Below are 16,985 nucleotides of genomic sequence, written 5' to 3' on the forward strand. Positions count from 1 at the left end.
TCAGATAGCGCTTGTACTTAGATATGGCGCGATTTGGGTCACTCGCCAATGGGTTTATCTGCAAGTATGAATAGGAACATCCGCTGGGGGGAAGAATTTTGTTTGCAATTTATTGTTTTTGTCTGTACTTTGTATTTGTATGAAACTATTAAAGAGATAAATTATCGTCTCTAACTCGGGTAAAACGGTTTAAACAAGTTTTATTTTCTTTCCTTTTCACCTAAAGTTGACATTGGTCATGTGATCTGGATGTTATTATGTGTATACAAACAGGTCCTGGGAGATGGCAGCATCTAAACATTGAAAATACAAAAAAAAATCTATTTTTTTATTTACCACAACATTGGCTTGACGTGGGTGGTACAGACAGTGATTTGGTTATAAAAATAGAATGTAGATTAAAACGCTTCCGTCGCTATATATAATATGCATAGGTTTGCATCGCCCGGTGCGCAACTTATGTTATGTCAAAGCTAGGCTTTTTTAAAAAAAAACTTGGTTAATTTCCTTGCTGTGTGAAACTGGATGAACATACGACTTTCGGCATTCAACATCCAAATATAGGTATAAACGACATTTGCGACATTCGAGTTTGTATGCTCAGAGCACCTTCGCGAGATTCGCAATATTCAAGACATTGTCGACATTCGTAACATTCAAGATATTTATGACATTAGCAACATTCAAGATATTGACGACATTCGCAACATTTAATATATTGACGAGATTCGCAACAACATTCAAGATATTGACGACATTCGCAACATTCAAGATATTGAAGACATTCGCAACATTCAAGATATTGACGACATTCGCAACATTCAAGATATTGACGAGATTCGCAACATTCAAGATAATGACGACATTCGCAACAACATTCAAGATATTGACGACATTCGCAACATTCAAGATATTGACAACATTCGCAACATTAAAGATATTGACGACATTCGCAACAACATTCAAGATATTGACGACATTCGCAACATTCAAGATATTGAAGACATTCGCAACATTCAAGATATTGACGACATTCGCATTAACATTCAAGATATTTACGACATTCAAGATATTGACGACATTCCCATTCAAGATATTGATGACATTTGTTACATTAAAGACAAGACGACATTCGCAACGTTTAAGATATTGACGACATTCACAACATTCAAGATATTGTCGACTTTCACAACAACATTCGCAACATTAAAGATATTGACGACATTCACAAAAACATGCGCAACATTCAAGATATTTACAAGATTCGCAACAACATTCAAGATATTTACAAGATTCGCAACATTCAAGTTATTGACGACATTCAAGATATTGTCGACATTCAAGACATTCGCAACATTCAGATATTGACGACATTCACAAAAACATGCGCAACATTCAAGATATTCGCAACATTCAAGATACTGACGACATTCGCAACATTCGAGACATTGACGACGTTCAAGACATTGTCGACATTTGCAACATTCAAGATATTGACGACATTAGCAACATTCAAGACATTGACGACATTTGCAACATTCAAGATGTTTCAAAAAGTGATCAACATTCCCTTTCAACTTAGGAAATTTTAATGCAGCCAGGTGTCCATTCGAGTATCCGTATAAGATGAAATACAAAAGGTAATAATTAAGTATAGGATGTATTAATTTTGTTCTTTTAAGGAACTTTTGCCCTGAATTGTTAACATCTCTGTCGTACCTAGTATATAATAGCATAATCAACATTTAAGTATAATTTTTCATTACAAAACGACTTGAAGATCGTCATTGTCATCCTAAAAAGGAGTGACTGCATGTATAATTTTAAAACTATTATCAACTCTTGAAACAAACACTTATCTAAAAGAGCGAAGCATATGGTGTACTTCGGTTTAACTAAATGTCCCTTTCGCACGGGGGTAAAAAGTGGAACTGGTGAAGTTCGCCAAAACAAAACGCACTAGTTAAGTGCAAAACGCACCAATATAGATGAATAAAATACTGTTTAATGTTTCTTAAACGAAACAAGAGCGCCGTTGTGCGAACACCAACGCCCGTCTGTTTTGTTATTTTTCGGAGTAATATCATTAACTATTAAAGACAGCGTTGCGGACCTATTAAACATAGATGTGCTAATTGCCTTTGGCAACATATGTACCAAATTCCATTTGAATATCTGGAAAGGCTTTTGAGCTATGACAAAGGTTAAATTGGTACCGTTATAACAACGACGCCGACAAAAACACCAAGCCTACGACAATGCTTCCAGTCGTTTCTTTGAAAAACAGGCGATATTTATGCCATTTAAGAAAAAGTGCCAATAAGAATTCTAGCTGTATTTTTATAGAAACTTTAATGTTCATGTAAACAGTATTTAAATAAAGGTTTTGGAAAAATATAAGTACAGTCGAACCCGTTGGCTCGAACTCGCTTGGCTCGAATTTATCGTTGGCTCGATGTGGATGTAAGGGACCGATTTCTATTTACTGACTGTAAACATTCCCGCCGAGCCAACGGGGTTCGACTGTATGTATAATGTATTTCCGATTGAGAACAATCGACCTGAGGGCACATGCGATAGCTGTTTACCATTTCAATGAATCGCGATTACGTTTATATTTATACTATTCACCTTTTAAGAGAAAATACGAACAATAATCGCCAAAAGCGGAACTGCTTGACACCAACATGCGTTTTCTATGTGAAATTTTAAAGAAACAGTTTTAAGATATGCAAGAGAATATATTCCATGTCTTCGTCAAGCCTCGTTACCGGCTTCCTCGTGGGAGAAAGAATATTATCACTTTGTGTATTGAATTGTTTATTTGTTAGTACTAAGCAAATCAAATACGTCTTGTTAATAATAATTCGATATGTGGCCGGCCCTGAATCATTAGATAATACTAGTTAGTATCTCTCAAAATAATTTATTTCTGAATAGTACTGCTTATACATGTATATTTATTTATGTCTTCTGGCAAGAATTTCAGTGCAAACCGTCATTCAAATGATAAATAACTTAAATGGTCACTGGCTATAACAACCTTGTTTCTGCTGAAATAAATTTGTGTTTACTGTTCTGTTCTAAGAGCAAAATAATTATGTTTCTCAATAGTTACTTTGTTCGATATGTGCATGGCATGAATGTAAAATGAATTGAAAACCTTTTTTGGAGTTTATCACCCCAAACCATTATGTAAAAAGTCTGTCTTTAAAACTGTTGAACATGAACATCAAAGTTTCAGCTGGATCTCTGAATAGCACATTACCTTAATCGATATTTTTTACGAATTTTACATCGACGAAAAGTACTAGCTGTTAACCTTAAATGCACCAAATGTACGCTTACATCGCGGCCTATATGCTTTAAAAGTTCAGGGGTGGTTCCAAAATTGACGTAAGAGGGGCTTAGATTTGGACCTTTTGACTTTCGGCCCTCTCTCAGAAATTTTTAACAATTTCTGGTCCAAAATAGTGCATTTCGAGCGTATTTTATTATTATTTTCTCCGATATTAACATATAAAGTAAACGATTTTATTTTACTTTTATTTTTTATTTATTTTTCATTTTTTATTTTTGTTTTATTTTTTTTTTTTTTTTTTTTGGGGGGGGGGGCGCCGGGTGCCCCCATCCCTGGATCCGAAAGTGAAGTTTGTCCAAAAAGTTCATACCTTTTCCTACATGAGTCATGACAGTAACAGAGGACATTTAATGTCTTTTGAGCTTATCAAACAAATGTATCAATTTATTTGTCAGTGTGACTTCTATCGCTGAAAAGATTAGCTATGCAAATATTTATGTATGGATTACGAAATGGAACATTGTCTAGCACTCCATGAATTTTTATCCTACATATATTTAAATATTCATTCGTTATGAAGAACAAAACCGATAATGCATTTTTAAATGTGAAGCAAACCAATAAACACACACAACTGATAAAACTTGAACTTATGGAACGACAGCAGGTACAATTTCATTATCTCATTGACCTTTTTCCTAACCCAAAACGTTTCATAACTGCTTTAAAGGGACCAGACACCAGATGGTCCCACAATGGGCATATACAGTATTTCCTCCAGACAAGCTGCGAGCTAGCATGAAACCGATAATGCATTTTTTACATGATTTAAAGAATAACCGCCATTGTCATGTCGCTGTCTCAGCTGAGTTTCCCCGTTAAAAAGCGCAAAATGGTTTCTCAGTTTAAAAAAGCGCGGAATGATTTTTTTTTCGACAGCTTGCAAGTCATGTGATGGCTACACACACAAAACTGTCAATACGCGCATCACAACTCGCTGTCATTTCCAGCAGAGTTAAAGGCTCTTTCAAGGGTTTCCTTTGATCAATTGCATCACTGATGTTGATGACAAATCTGTGTCTACGTTGTTTCGCAGCAGTTTTCCTATATATACTTTTATATATACTTTTATTTCCTCCATAATGCTATGAAGAGCAAAACTACAGTTTATAAATGTACAACATACAAGTTTACAACATGACAGTATGCAATTAAAGAAATATTTAAACAGCATTCACACTTATATAATTCATTTTCGAGTACATAAATTGGAATTCCACGAAAATGGTATTACCAGACCTGTGTCTTTTTCATATTGCTTTATCAATATTTACTTAACTGTATAAGTAAATATAAAGCACAATTTAGAGACCAATATTATATACACACACTTTAAGACAATATCCGTATTGCATGCATTTCCTAGATACGAAAACGAAATATCTAGATAAATTTGCTTAATGAATATCACATCCTTTCTACAGATAAATAATACATATAAATAGTCATAACGATATATCAGTTATGATGTGCCAGCATGTTTGGGTTTATAAAATTTCTCAGAAAACTATGTGAACAAGCTGCAAATGAGGTTCACAAGATATACAGATGTGTTTCTTATGAGGCAATGAACAGCACATTCAATCAGTTTATTGCTCTGTATGACTGGCCTTAAAGAAATGAAACTAGCATAATTCAATGGAGTGTCAGAGTTGGTGAGAACATATCTCCACATCAAATGTCGTTTCGCATCATGAGCACTACAGAAGCAAATTCGATGCACAACTTAATTGTCTATTAATAAATCACAATGGGTGCATTGTCGTATATAGTCCCTTTCAGTTCTTAGACTAATAATATTCATCATTTGTCCGTTTCTTCCGGAAAGCCATGAAGTGTGAATATTAAGTATTTGAAAGTCACGTGAGGAGTACAGATAAATAAGCTGACGCTATTTTCAAAATAACTTGATTTTAAGTAAGAGACAACCCCGGTAACTTTCGAAGTTTAAAAATGCGCAAAATCTGCGAAAGATGCAAGTTTCGTTTGCGATGTGATAGATCAGTAAGTTAGATTCAATACGATGTATAAACGATGTCAATGTTATGTAAGTGTTCGACTATTTTCTTTTCTTCTTGCAATTGTATCATCTGGTGTCTAGTCCCTTTAATCTTATTTTAAAAAATGCGTACAAACCTTTGACCTAACATGACCGACATTTACTGACAGTGTACAACATAGAAATCCTTTGTGTTTTCGCTTATTCGCCTGTTTCTTTTGCTCCCCCACCACCCGCCCCAACCCCACCCAGGACCCCGTCTCTCATGTACGGAGACATTGTTGTTGTTGTGAAACTGAGTTTAAAATATAATGTTGCAAACCGTTTAAACACCTCTTAAGTATAAACTTAACTATGCGTCATCTCATAGCGTTTTGTCTATTTGGGAGCCTAACATTTGTAAATAACTACTGTGTTGTTCCCTAAAAAATAATAATCAGTATACAAATAACTTACAGAGTTTGCGCTTAGAAGCCTATTTTATAGATGTATGTGAAGTAAAAAAGATATCGATGAAATCTATGCATTTGGTAGCATTATATCGCAACTGGAGTTGTTCAGTCTCGTTAAAGAAGCACTCTTACACCCAAATAAGATTTACCATAGCTAATACAATTGTTTAAGTATACCAAAAATGATGAATACATGTAAAAAAACAACAATGGTTCTTATGAAGGATATTGAGTTTAATTTGAAAGAAAGATGCAGAAAACACGGTATTCTACCTTATGAGATGATAGAATTTCATGGTAAATCTTTGATCACTCATTATTTTTGCCTTTGTTAGCTTTTAAGTACACGGTTACAATCTTGTTATCAGTAAGTTATATTTTCCATAGAAGAATTATTAAGTATGTAGATAAAGGTTGATCACTCATGTTTGTTATACATGTATATGTTTTGATTTTTAACAAGAGTGTCGTTTTAATCGAACCAACACCCAACGCAAAGTAACATTATTAAAAGAATAAACAAACAAACAGAACAGGAACATTTCAACATCTTGTAATTTATTTACAAAACACAATGAACAAATATTTCAAGAAAAATCTCAGACAATTAAAACTCATAACTTTTGTACAAAAAAAACTTTATAAAAGTGACCGAACGTCTTGAAAACGTCGTGAAGCGTTTCTTATTCCACCGTATAGCCTGGTGGGTAACTTAGGACGACATCTGAAGGGCAGTTGGGAGTCTGGCAGCACTTTCCGGGGGCTGGAGCGTCCAAGTGGCAGGTCGGGGGAAGGTTCCACACCACACATCTGTTAAGAGAAAAATGTTCATTTAGCAAACTGAAGGACGTTAATGATATAAGACTTGAAGAACAGACATATCCATGGCTTACAATACACCCAAGCACATGTAAAGAGACATAAAATAAATAATAGGAGTCCAGGAAACTTGGGATAATATTCAAAGATATGATCTACCGTGAAAGTAAAGTTTCTAGCACTTGTCAAAATGACACAGGGGTTGTATTCATTATGCATATCAAATCAATCTTACAGTCATTCATATTTGACATAATTCACTCTATTGGTTAGTTATTAATAATCATTAATCCGATTAGCTACATCGTTCTTAGACCCAACATTGAATACCAGCCTGATCTACATGTGTATTTAAGCATGTCAGTATAGGTTCTTGTTACACGTTAATGGTGAAGAAATAAATATTAAATTTGGTCAATCATTTTTGCATTTGGAAAGTTCACGCGATTAAGATCAGATTTAATCCATGTATGCCGCAAATAATGATACTGGTGGGCAAGAACGACGACACAATTGTTCATGGATTTTGCGGTGCGACATTCATAGGAGAACATAATGGCATGGATAAGTAGTTAATTCGAGTTGTCATTCTTGTGTAAATAGTGTCGGATATGGCGGAACAATGGTCGTTATGTTAAATTTTGAACTAAATGGAAAGTTGTCCTTTTTTCAACTTGCATTTTAAGGAAAAGAAACTAACAATGTTTGTATACAAAATATGGACACGAATAGATGCATATGCATAAAGTTCATAAAAATATACCCTTTCTTGAAATAATCTTCTAATATTATATTGATTTTCTTACAATTACTCACTAATATGCTTTGTAAATACAGCCCGAGGGGATCGTATGCATAATGCATCTTAGTGACAATTTTTAAATTAGTGAAAAATAGCCTTTTTGTTGAATTGAAAGAAAACAGACAATATTTGTACATGAAAATATGAAAATAAGCAAGAAAATGGTTTAAACAATATAATGTATATGAATAAATTTCATGTAAAGTAGAGTGTGTTTTAAATAATCGTTGTCAAATACTACGAAATGTTCACTAACTTCGAAATATTCACAAATTTGCTTGATCAATGCGGCCCCAGGCCCTAATGTTTCGAAACTTCTTAAGTCCCTTATATCTAAGAATGTATATTGGCATATTGATATAAGCCATTTTAATCCTGTTAAGCTTAAGAAGTTTCATGAAATTGGGGCGGTCTTCATTTCTTTAATTTTAATGGCGGAATTACTTAAATTCTCATATAATTTGTATTAAGACTTGGGTTCTATAAAAGTGCTGCATTGCCATTGCCTTTGAAACCAGCAGGTGACCAACTTACAGAGCAGTGCATTTGTATCGTCCCATCGAGGCGTCGGTACATTCACATTTATAGTCGCACCCGTCCCTCCACGTCTGGCTCTGCGTATACACGTTGTTCTTGTAGTAACAGCCGGTCGTCTGACCTATAAGACCACAGGCAAACTCAAAATACAAACTACACAGGTGGTGTGTAAGCTTATTTATTATCACACTTGGGCAAGGCCCATTCGGCGAGTGCTCCGATAAGATTGTTAGTCATATTAGGTTTTTGGAGCAAAGTGCACTGACAGAATGTAGCCCTGGTTCTTTAACGTGCACCAGTGTATGACCTCCATTGAACGTCCCTGGCGGAAGACGATTAGAAATATTCTTAGTGGTGCGGCGGGGAATCGAACCTACGACCTCTGGATTGACAGTCAAGTGTGTTACAACTAGACCCCGGATCCGCCACAAACCGTAATGTTCTACATACGTGCAATAAACACTATCAATAAAATGCAAGATTTAAATATAAAGTAAATGCGAAAGATAATGTTATGACATTAAACTACACAGCTTTTAAAGGTATTACGGAGTGATTCTTCTTTTCCGTTCAAAATCGTTCAAACTGCATAAAGGAAAAAATAATAAGGATCGATGCTTATATTTACATTTCCCCTTTTCACAAATTTATCATTTTATTTTTCCGCGATTTAATTACAATAAAGGAAAGAATACTTTCGAGAGTGTTTTTAATTCGTGTTTTACATATGCATGCCCCAGGTCAGTAAGAGGTCACGAAGGGTCGAACGGATCATGCAAAAAGAGCGCAAAATTTATCGTTCAAAAAATCGACTGCGAATGTAGATATTTTCCTATATATGGTGCTCATAGTACAAAAGTAATAGTACGTATCCAAATTCCGGTAATGTTGCAACACGTACCGGTCATGGTGCCTGTCCCTGTGCCCGTGGCTCCCGTGCAGTCCGGTACACCGCAACACTGTTCAGCAACCGTCCTCAATACGCAGCCCGCCGCCAAATTATACGTGGGACACCTGATTGTGATAAAGCATGTCAATATTGGGGTTTAAAAAGTCATTGGCTTAATTGTACATACAAGACGAAACATGTTTTGTCCGTCTGCCAAATTGCATTAACATATAAACATATTTAAGAAGCATGAACAAAACTTGCTTTAAAATCTCCTTAGTAATAACTACCAAGCCCTCACGGTTACTAACGCAATTGAATTTCACCAACTACCATTTATTATGCCAATATTGTAATCTGATTCTATTGGAGCAACCTAGCCTGAACCACATCAAACAGGAACTTGTTTTAGGAATCCCTATTCAAGACAAGCCCCTCCCGATGACCCAGCCTGTACTAGTTATACATTCCCTATTGAATACAAGCCTCTCCCGATGGCTCAGTCTGCACAAATAATACATTCTATATTCAAGACAAGCCCCTCCCGATGGCTCAGCCTGAACTATTTAAACATACTAGCCTGAATTAGTTAAAACACATTCCTTTTTCAAGGCAAGCCTCTCCCGATGGCCCAGACTGTACCAGTCATACATTCTCCATTCTAAACAAGCCTCTCCCGATGGCTCAGCCTGTACAAGTAATTCATTCCCTATTCAAAACAAGCACCTCCCCATGGCTCAGTCTGTACTAGTAGTGCATTCCCGATTCAAGACAGACCTCTCACGATGGCTCAGCCTGTACAGGTATTACATTCCCTATTCAAGACAACCCTCTCCCGATTGCTCAGCCTGTAAGGTATTACATTCACTATTTAAGACAAACCTTTCAGGTAATACATTCCCTATACAAGACAAACCCCTCCCGATGGCCAGCCTGTACAGGTAATACATTCCCTATTCAAGACAGGCCTCTCCCGATGGCTCAGCCTGTACATGTAATAGATTCCCTATTCAAGACAGGCCTCTCCCGATGGCTCAGCCTGTACAGGTAATACATTCCCTATTCAAGACAGGCCTCTCCCGATGGCTCAGCCTGTACAGGTAATACATTCCCTATTCAAGACAGACCTCTCCCGATGGCTCAGCCTGTACAGGTAATACATTCCCTATTCAAGACAGGCCTCTCCCGATGGCTCAGCCTGTACAGGTAATACATTCCCTATTCAAGACAGGCCTCTCCCGATGGCTCAGCCTGTACAGGTAATACATTCCCTTTTCAAGACAGACCTCTCCCTAACGACTCTTCAGCCTGTGCTAGTTATATATACATGTATCATATACTTACCATATACATCTCCTATTTAAGACAAGCCGCTCCCGAATGGGACAAATTAAAAAGAACCTATCCCTTGGTTTTCTCTTACCTATCTCCACACCTGTAGAAGCCCGTCTGTCCGTTTTCACATGTACAGTTGTAGTCACAGCCGTCATACCAATGGTCACCAGCTCCGTAATACCGACCCTTATATACGCAACCGCCACCTGAAAATACAACAAAACACTGCTGACTCTGTCCAAATGTCATTAAAATCAGATCCCAAGTAATCGTTTTACGGCGGCAATGGCCTCCAAAACCATGTTCTCTGATCGCATACTGCGTAGTGAAATAAAGCGAACATCACGATATGATTTTAAAGAGATTGATTTTGTCTAAGAATATCATTGAATGACCTCGGGCGAATAACTGCAATGGTGAATATATTGTCGCTTTAACAATTACTCTCAATGAACAGTCAGAAATTTTGACTGCTTTTGTAATACTTTAGATATAGTTTATGTTTTAGAATCATAACGTTACAATGTATAAAATGTCAGGAAGTTTCAGACTTATTGATATAAGAAGTCTATTTAAATAAAGGAGGAGTTTAAAATACTCACTGTATCCCACATATCCCGAGCCAGTGCCGGTGCCGGTTCCCGTTTCAGTCCCAGTGCCCGGTGCCGCGGTACCGGATCCGGTTATTTCACCACCAGAACCCGTCGCTGAAACAGCGGTTACAACAAATGTTTTGTCAATTACTTTACATCATATGCAGAGAACAGAATATAACACATTTTCTTAACTTAAAACACCTCTTAAGTTCTTAACGACGACGCCAACGACGGGCGACGGACAATGACTAATTGTCTACAGTAACAGTGGGTGTTTGGAAGATGGTTCTCACGAGGTCTTAAAGCAAGTGTATGTACAAACAGGTACCAATTACCTGGACAGAGGTTACAGTAGTGTGCGCAGTTGTCACGTGCCCATTGCTCGTACAATCCCGTGCACGCATCTTGAGTGTAGGCAGCGCAGTTGGATAGCTTGTCCATACAGCTACCAGACCCAGTTCCTAAGAAGAGTAAAATTACAGTTCCAAGTTAATTTGCAATATCGGCAATACATAAGCCTTTGGCCATAAACATACACATAGGATGAAATGTACACAAATTGAAATGGTGACAAATACAAAATAAACTAACAAAAAACATTTCACACGTACATAGTATATACACAATAACAATTTACTTGATTGTAATATCTAACTATGAAGCAACTGCGTCAATACTGGCAGAACGTCGTTGAAAAGCATTGTAAATGTATTAAGATACATGTCTTATATTGTTTGTGCTTTTGAGGATATTAAAACCCTAAATTTATTCAAGGTATTCCACAAATTGAAAACATTGAATTGTAGACGTAAGTCATAAAAAAGGACAAGCAAGCAAAAAATAAAATTCAGATTGTACCTTCCAACTTCAATTTCAAGAATGTGAGAACATAGTCGCAACCCCGTTAATGCAATTCTATATTTCTATGAAATCGAGATTCTTTTCAAATTCAAAATTTAACTTGAGTTGTTTATAATAATTTAACTTCGGTAGTGAATGAATGGTGTCAGTCCAGTGTTTTACATATTGATCGTGGCGGCGTTGTCTTAACGATATAAAACAACAATTTGATATATGATCAGAAGACCAAACATAACTAAAACCGAGGGTGTCTAACACATTCTTTATATATTTAGACCAGTTATCCTTAGCATTGCAGTAAACAGAACTAACATCATTAACTTTTCACAATATATATTATAAACGAGGTTGGGGAAGATTTGATATTGCACCAAACTTTAAGTGCTCTGAATCGTCCTTGCTCTCTTAGAAGAGCAGCATTAGAAGTTTGAGAGCGAACTCCAAGAATGTTTTTACAATATTTAAGGTGGAGTTTATCCACCTATTTCATGTCATATATACCCCAAACCTCACAACCATACATAAGAATAGGAGCAATCATAGAGTCGAACAATAAGAGTTTAGTCTAAACGTCGTGTTTAACTCTACCAAAAAATGATACAATGTGATTATATGCTTTCAAAGCTTGATCTTTCAGCGCTTTAACTGCATTTACAAAAAGTTCCATTGTAATTGAATTTAATACCCAAATAACAGAAGATATCCATTGTTTCGACAACATTATTATCAATGGACCAAACAAAGCGATTCAATGTTTTTCATTTTTCAAAAATACATATTTTAGTTTTTTAGATTAATTTTCAAGACCCAACTTGCATAAATATCTATGTATTGCAGTTGTGCTTGAAGACTATTAGGGTCAGTTGTGAACAGAGCAATGTCGTCAGCAATTAGTAACGTGTATAGAAACAGCTTAATTATATCGTTCTGGGTTAGATTTTCAAAATCTAAATACTCCCGAATGTCATTAATAAACAAAATAAATAAAAGAGGAGAAAGAGGTTCCCCTTGTTTCACTCCAATAAATATATCGAACAGTTCTGAATATAACATATGTTTAACACACGCCTCAACATTTGCATATAGGGACATAAGCATGGTTATCATTTAACTACTTGTACGAGACGGAACTAATTTAATCCGCAAAGCATCGTGTATAACAGTGTCAAAAGCATTTTCATAATCAATAAAAGCACAGTACAATTTCTGTTTTGCGCTGAAACCTTCTAAATAATAGTATGAAGTAAAGGATTTTCACCAAGCATGTTCTTATTAAATGCATTTTTATACATTCATACTTTGTCTGCTGCATCTTTAATTTCCTTAACATGTGTCCCTTCACTTTACAATTTCTAGTCCTCTGCATCCTCGGTACCCGATCCATCCATAATAGATAGACCTTAAGCTGCCAGTTGACCCTGCTCCCCAGCCCCGGGGGCAATTATGAAGGATATAATTTTCCCAAAGCTTAAGCAAAACGCCACAAAATGAGATATGTTTACGCTCTGAGGGAGGGGGCATAAGTGAGCAACGGACATTTAAACTACGTTACCCTACGTTTTTTTTATAATTTTATCACCACTTTTTCTTCCATGTATAATGATGGTTTTCAATGAGATAAAATAAGTTGGTAAATGATCCATCTTAAGTTCTATGAAGGGTTTTTAAATAATTCAGACTGCACGAATTGGTGTATATTTCGTGACTTTTTAAATGTAATATAAAAACAACGTTTTTACAAAAATGATAGGTTACACAGAGTGCTTAAACAAATAAAGTTATGTCATTTCGCTTGATAAAAAGGTATGTCATATTCAAAATACGTATTACACAATTTCATCAAAATTTCCTTAAACTTCCTTATGATTGCACAGATAATGCGTGTGTTATCTACGTAGCTTACAATTGTATTTTGCACAACAACGATTCATCCTGATAAAGCACTAATACTTTTTACAAATTAAACACTGTAGTTATACACTGTTTTATTCCTAATTTAAACCACTAGTATAACTTACGTAACCATGATTTTGTTACTAAAACAAAAGTGTTGAATGTTAAAAATTATGTAAAAAACGGGTTAGATCAAATAGAATAGCAAACTATTAAATGTAAAAACACAATTACATAAAATATATGTATTTGTTCAACAGAAATTGTAAAATGGCATATAAAAGAGATATATTTTATTCATACTCAATACAGCGTCCATATTTATTACTACAATTTACAGATGCAATGTTATATCCGTTAAATATGTAATTGTGATATTTCTATTCCATTAACATAAAACATTTAGGAGTGTTGTGTTATCTAGTCAGCATGTCAAGTGATGTGAAAGAAATTTGAAGTAACGTATTTAATATGAAAATTGGTGTTTTTTGTCGTATGTCTTTAAATTTAAGAGTCGCTCATTTTTTGCAACTAAAACTTGCATAATATAATATAACATGATAAGAAAAGTGTTAAGTCAATAAATTTTGTCCTGTTAACATTAAAGTTGTTTGTAAAGTTGTTTTTTTTACAAAGTAATGTATTCTACATGCACATTTATCACAATATGTGATTGGTTTTCTTTATTATTTGTGCACTTTGCTTTTATGCCATGAACAAGGAGCATTGTATAGATAGCATTGCAAAGTGACATCAAATGCTCACTGCAGGCCTTATTTGTAAAATATGTATAAACAGGTAGTTTTCTTTTCTTATGATGTGACGTATTACACGTAAATTTATTACAGTGAAACCATACTTGAGTTTATGTCTTAATGTTGAATTAGTCTTCTCCGAAAAATCGATGCAGATTATTTTGTAGTTTTTTGTTCATCATAAAAAATTGCAAGTTTGGAAGTAACGTAAATAACAGTTTTTTCAGACATGAAAAAAATTCGCTGAAAAAAATTATGATGTTTTATTACGTCATGTATAATTAAATTAAAACAGTTTTCTATACTTTTTCTTTTATATTTTTTTACAAGTAAACATTATGTTCAAAAGCTGATAATTATTTAGTAACGATTTTTTAACATAGTGCTTTAGTTTCCAGACGCCCCAACGGCCAAGGCGTAAACATGTCTTAAAATGTTTATATGATGATACACTTTCATAAAATCATGTTCAACAAAATTGCCCTTGGTGGGAAGCAAAACAAGTTTCCCTTATAATCTAATACAACTCCATTGGATACAATACTCTGCAGAGTCATAGAAATAGCAGAGCGCGGAATTCGACAATGTTTTATTGATAATTCCAAGGAACTATCGTGTAAAATGTCCCAACAACCATTTGGTACGCTCCAAATCCCTTGTATCATTACCTGTGATAGTGCCAGTTCCTGTACCGGTACCAGTTCCCGTACCTGTACCAGTGCTAGTTCCCGTACCAGTACCAGTGCCAGTTCCCGTACCAGTACCAGTGCCTGTTCCAAAAATCAAATAAGTATAGTCTATATATTCATTATATCCTTTTTAACAACAAAATATGTGGAACGACAGCGTTTTGGTATATAGTCAAACATACATACAGATAATTCTGAATAAATCATCAATCCCGGCCTTTATCCATAAGCAAGCTGGTCGTCCTCGGCTTAAAGATTTACATTCGGAACTCCTCGGCCATTTTTTTCAAAAACAACCTCGGATGTATATGGACGGTTTACATACTTAAAAAGTAGTACGTTTAAGTCCGCTGCAAATAGATCGCGTAGTAATCTTATTTAGTAGTTAAAATTTATGGCTTAACTCTTGGGAATCGTAATTATGTTTGCAATAATACACTTCACTGGCAATCAATTTAAACTGAGAGCAATGAATACAACTCTTAAACACTACATTTAATTAATGCTTTTATTAAAAAAAATACGGACTACTTCAGCAGATGTACCGGCATACATCCGAGGTTGTTTTTGAAAAAATGGCCGAGGAGTTCCGAATGAAAGATTTAAGGCAAAGCCCGATCTAAACCTAAGATAAGCAAACGCACATATCAATAATAAAAGCCTTGCAAACTATGAACATGCTAACCAGTGATTATCCCCGTCCCTGCTCCTATGGACATCAATGTTCATCCTCGTTATTAACTTTCAAAACGATTATGCATTACTTTGGTTTACAACTGTTTTCAAATCGGAATCATAGGGGCAAGGTGCGATGTTTTGACAACCCCCTATGACCATGCCCCCATTGTTTTGAAACAATCCAAGGCTTATAGGTAATGCTGGGAGAATTGTTACTAATGATCAATTACAAATCAAAGATTATAGAATAAAATTAAAAAAAAAATGTAACAGATCTCCCATCATTATCAATAAGCTTGGGATTAATTCAGAACAGTGGGGTGCGTGGTCATAGGTTTGTGTCAAAACAACGCACCCTGTCCCTGTCATCGGAATTGATTATTCATATCATTAGTTTTAACTTTTAAAATTAAAAAAAAAAAGTTTACTTTAACCTACAAATCTGACTAAAACCTTATCCTGAATATACTCTCTGTATCATTCGGAACTCCTCGGCCATTTTTATCGAAAACAACCTCGGATGTATTTGGGCGGTTTACATACTCAAAAAGTGGTACGTTAATGTCCGCTGCAAGTAGATCGCGTAGTAATTTTATCTAGCAGTTAAACTTTCTGACTTAACTCTTGGGAATCTTAATTATGTTTTCAATAATACACTTCACTGACAATCAATTTAAACTTACTGGTGTTAAAAGGTGAAAAATACAATGAACGATGAATACAACTTATTTATCTAAAATATGTCAAACTCGAATAAATGTTTAATAGTAAATAATGGGAATACATATCTTAACAAAATAAAACATATCATTGTCTTATGGGAAAACCTATATATAACTTGTTCGTACTTGTACTAGTATTCTTGACTTAAAATGCTTGCAAGGGGGTGGATTTCAATAAGCATCTTAGAAACACTTTTCAACTTAGAGAAAACTTGCTATTTTCTTATTTGAATAATAAGAAAAAGAACAATCTTTGTACACCAAAACCATGAAAATAAGCAAGAAAACGGTCTGAACAATATATGCACATGAATAGATCTGATCAAAAGTAGCGGATATTTAAAAAAAATGGCGTGAAAAATTACGAAAATCTAACTAAGTTGAAAATATTCACTAAGATGCTTATTGAATACGACCCCAGGTAAACATAGACCGTTTGCCTGTGACTAGAAAAAGGTGTCAAAAATTGACGTGGAATTGAATGAACATTGATATATTTTTCATTTTATGCATTAATCATATTTTCTTGGCGCTAGCAAAAAACAAGTATGCATTCCATTGCTTAAATTGTTTCCACATACCTCCACACATGTTGCA

At 35.1% G+C, this 16,985-nt stretch overlaps 1 protein-coding gene and 1 long non-coding RNA gene across 2 annotated transcripts; both read right to left on the bottom strand.

Moving 5' to 3' along the window:
- Nucleotides 1-6,349: 6,349 nt before the first annotated feature.
- On the bottom strand, nt 6,350-10,021 carry LOC128221716 (uncharacterized). Its single transcript, XM_052930316.1, has 4 exons — nt 9,987-10,021; nt 8,872-8,984; nt 7,968-8,091; nt 6,350-6,622 (listed from the first exon to the last, which is right to left on the bottom strand). Exons 1-4 carry the CDS (start codon nt 10,019-10,021, stop codon nt 6,496-6,498), a joined length of 399 nt encoding a protein of 132 aa, XP_052786276.1. The 3' UTR covers nt 6,350-6,495.
- Nucleotides 10,022-11,222: 1,201 nt separating this feature from the next.
- On the bottom strand, nt 11,223-15,695 carry LOC128221297 (uncharacterized). Its single transcript, XR_008258950.1, has 3 exons — nt 15,674-15,695; nt 14,968-15,069; nt 11,223-11,251 (listed from the first exon to the last, which is right to left on the bottom strand). It is a non-coding gene; the product is annotated as an uncharacterized LOC128221297 (long non-coding RNA).
- Nucleotides 15,696-16,985: the final 1,290 nt, after the last annotated feature.

This window comes from Mya arenaria, chromosome 16, assembly GCF_026914265.1.
Source record: "Mya arenaria isolate MELC-2E11 chromosome 16, ASM2691426v1".
NCBI classification, from domain to species: Eukaryota; Metazoa; Mollusca; class Bivalvia; order Myida; family Myidae; genus Mya; species Mya arenaria.

Bases quoted from the DNA above. Each gene is read 5' to 3' on its own strand.
- LOC128221716 (XM_052930316.1), bottom strand. From the start codon at position 10,021: ATGTATTACCTGTACAGGCTGAGCCATCGGGAGAG. The intron at 8,092-8,871 runs GTACGTGTTGCA...GTGGTCTTATAG, and splicing joins AGGGACAGGCACCATGACCG to GTCAGACGACCGGCTGTTAC. The intron at 6,623-7,967 runs GTAAGTTGGTCA...TTCTCTTAACAG, and splicing joins CGATACAAATGCACTGCTCT to ATGTGTGGTGTGGAACCTTC.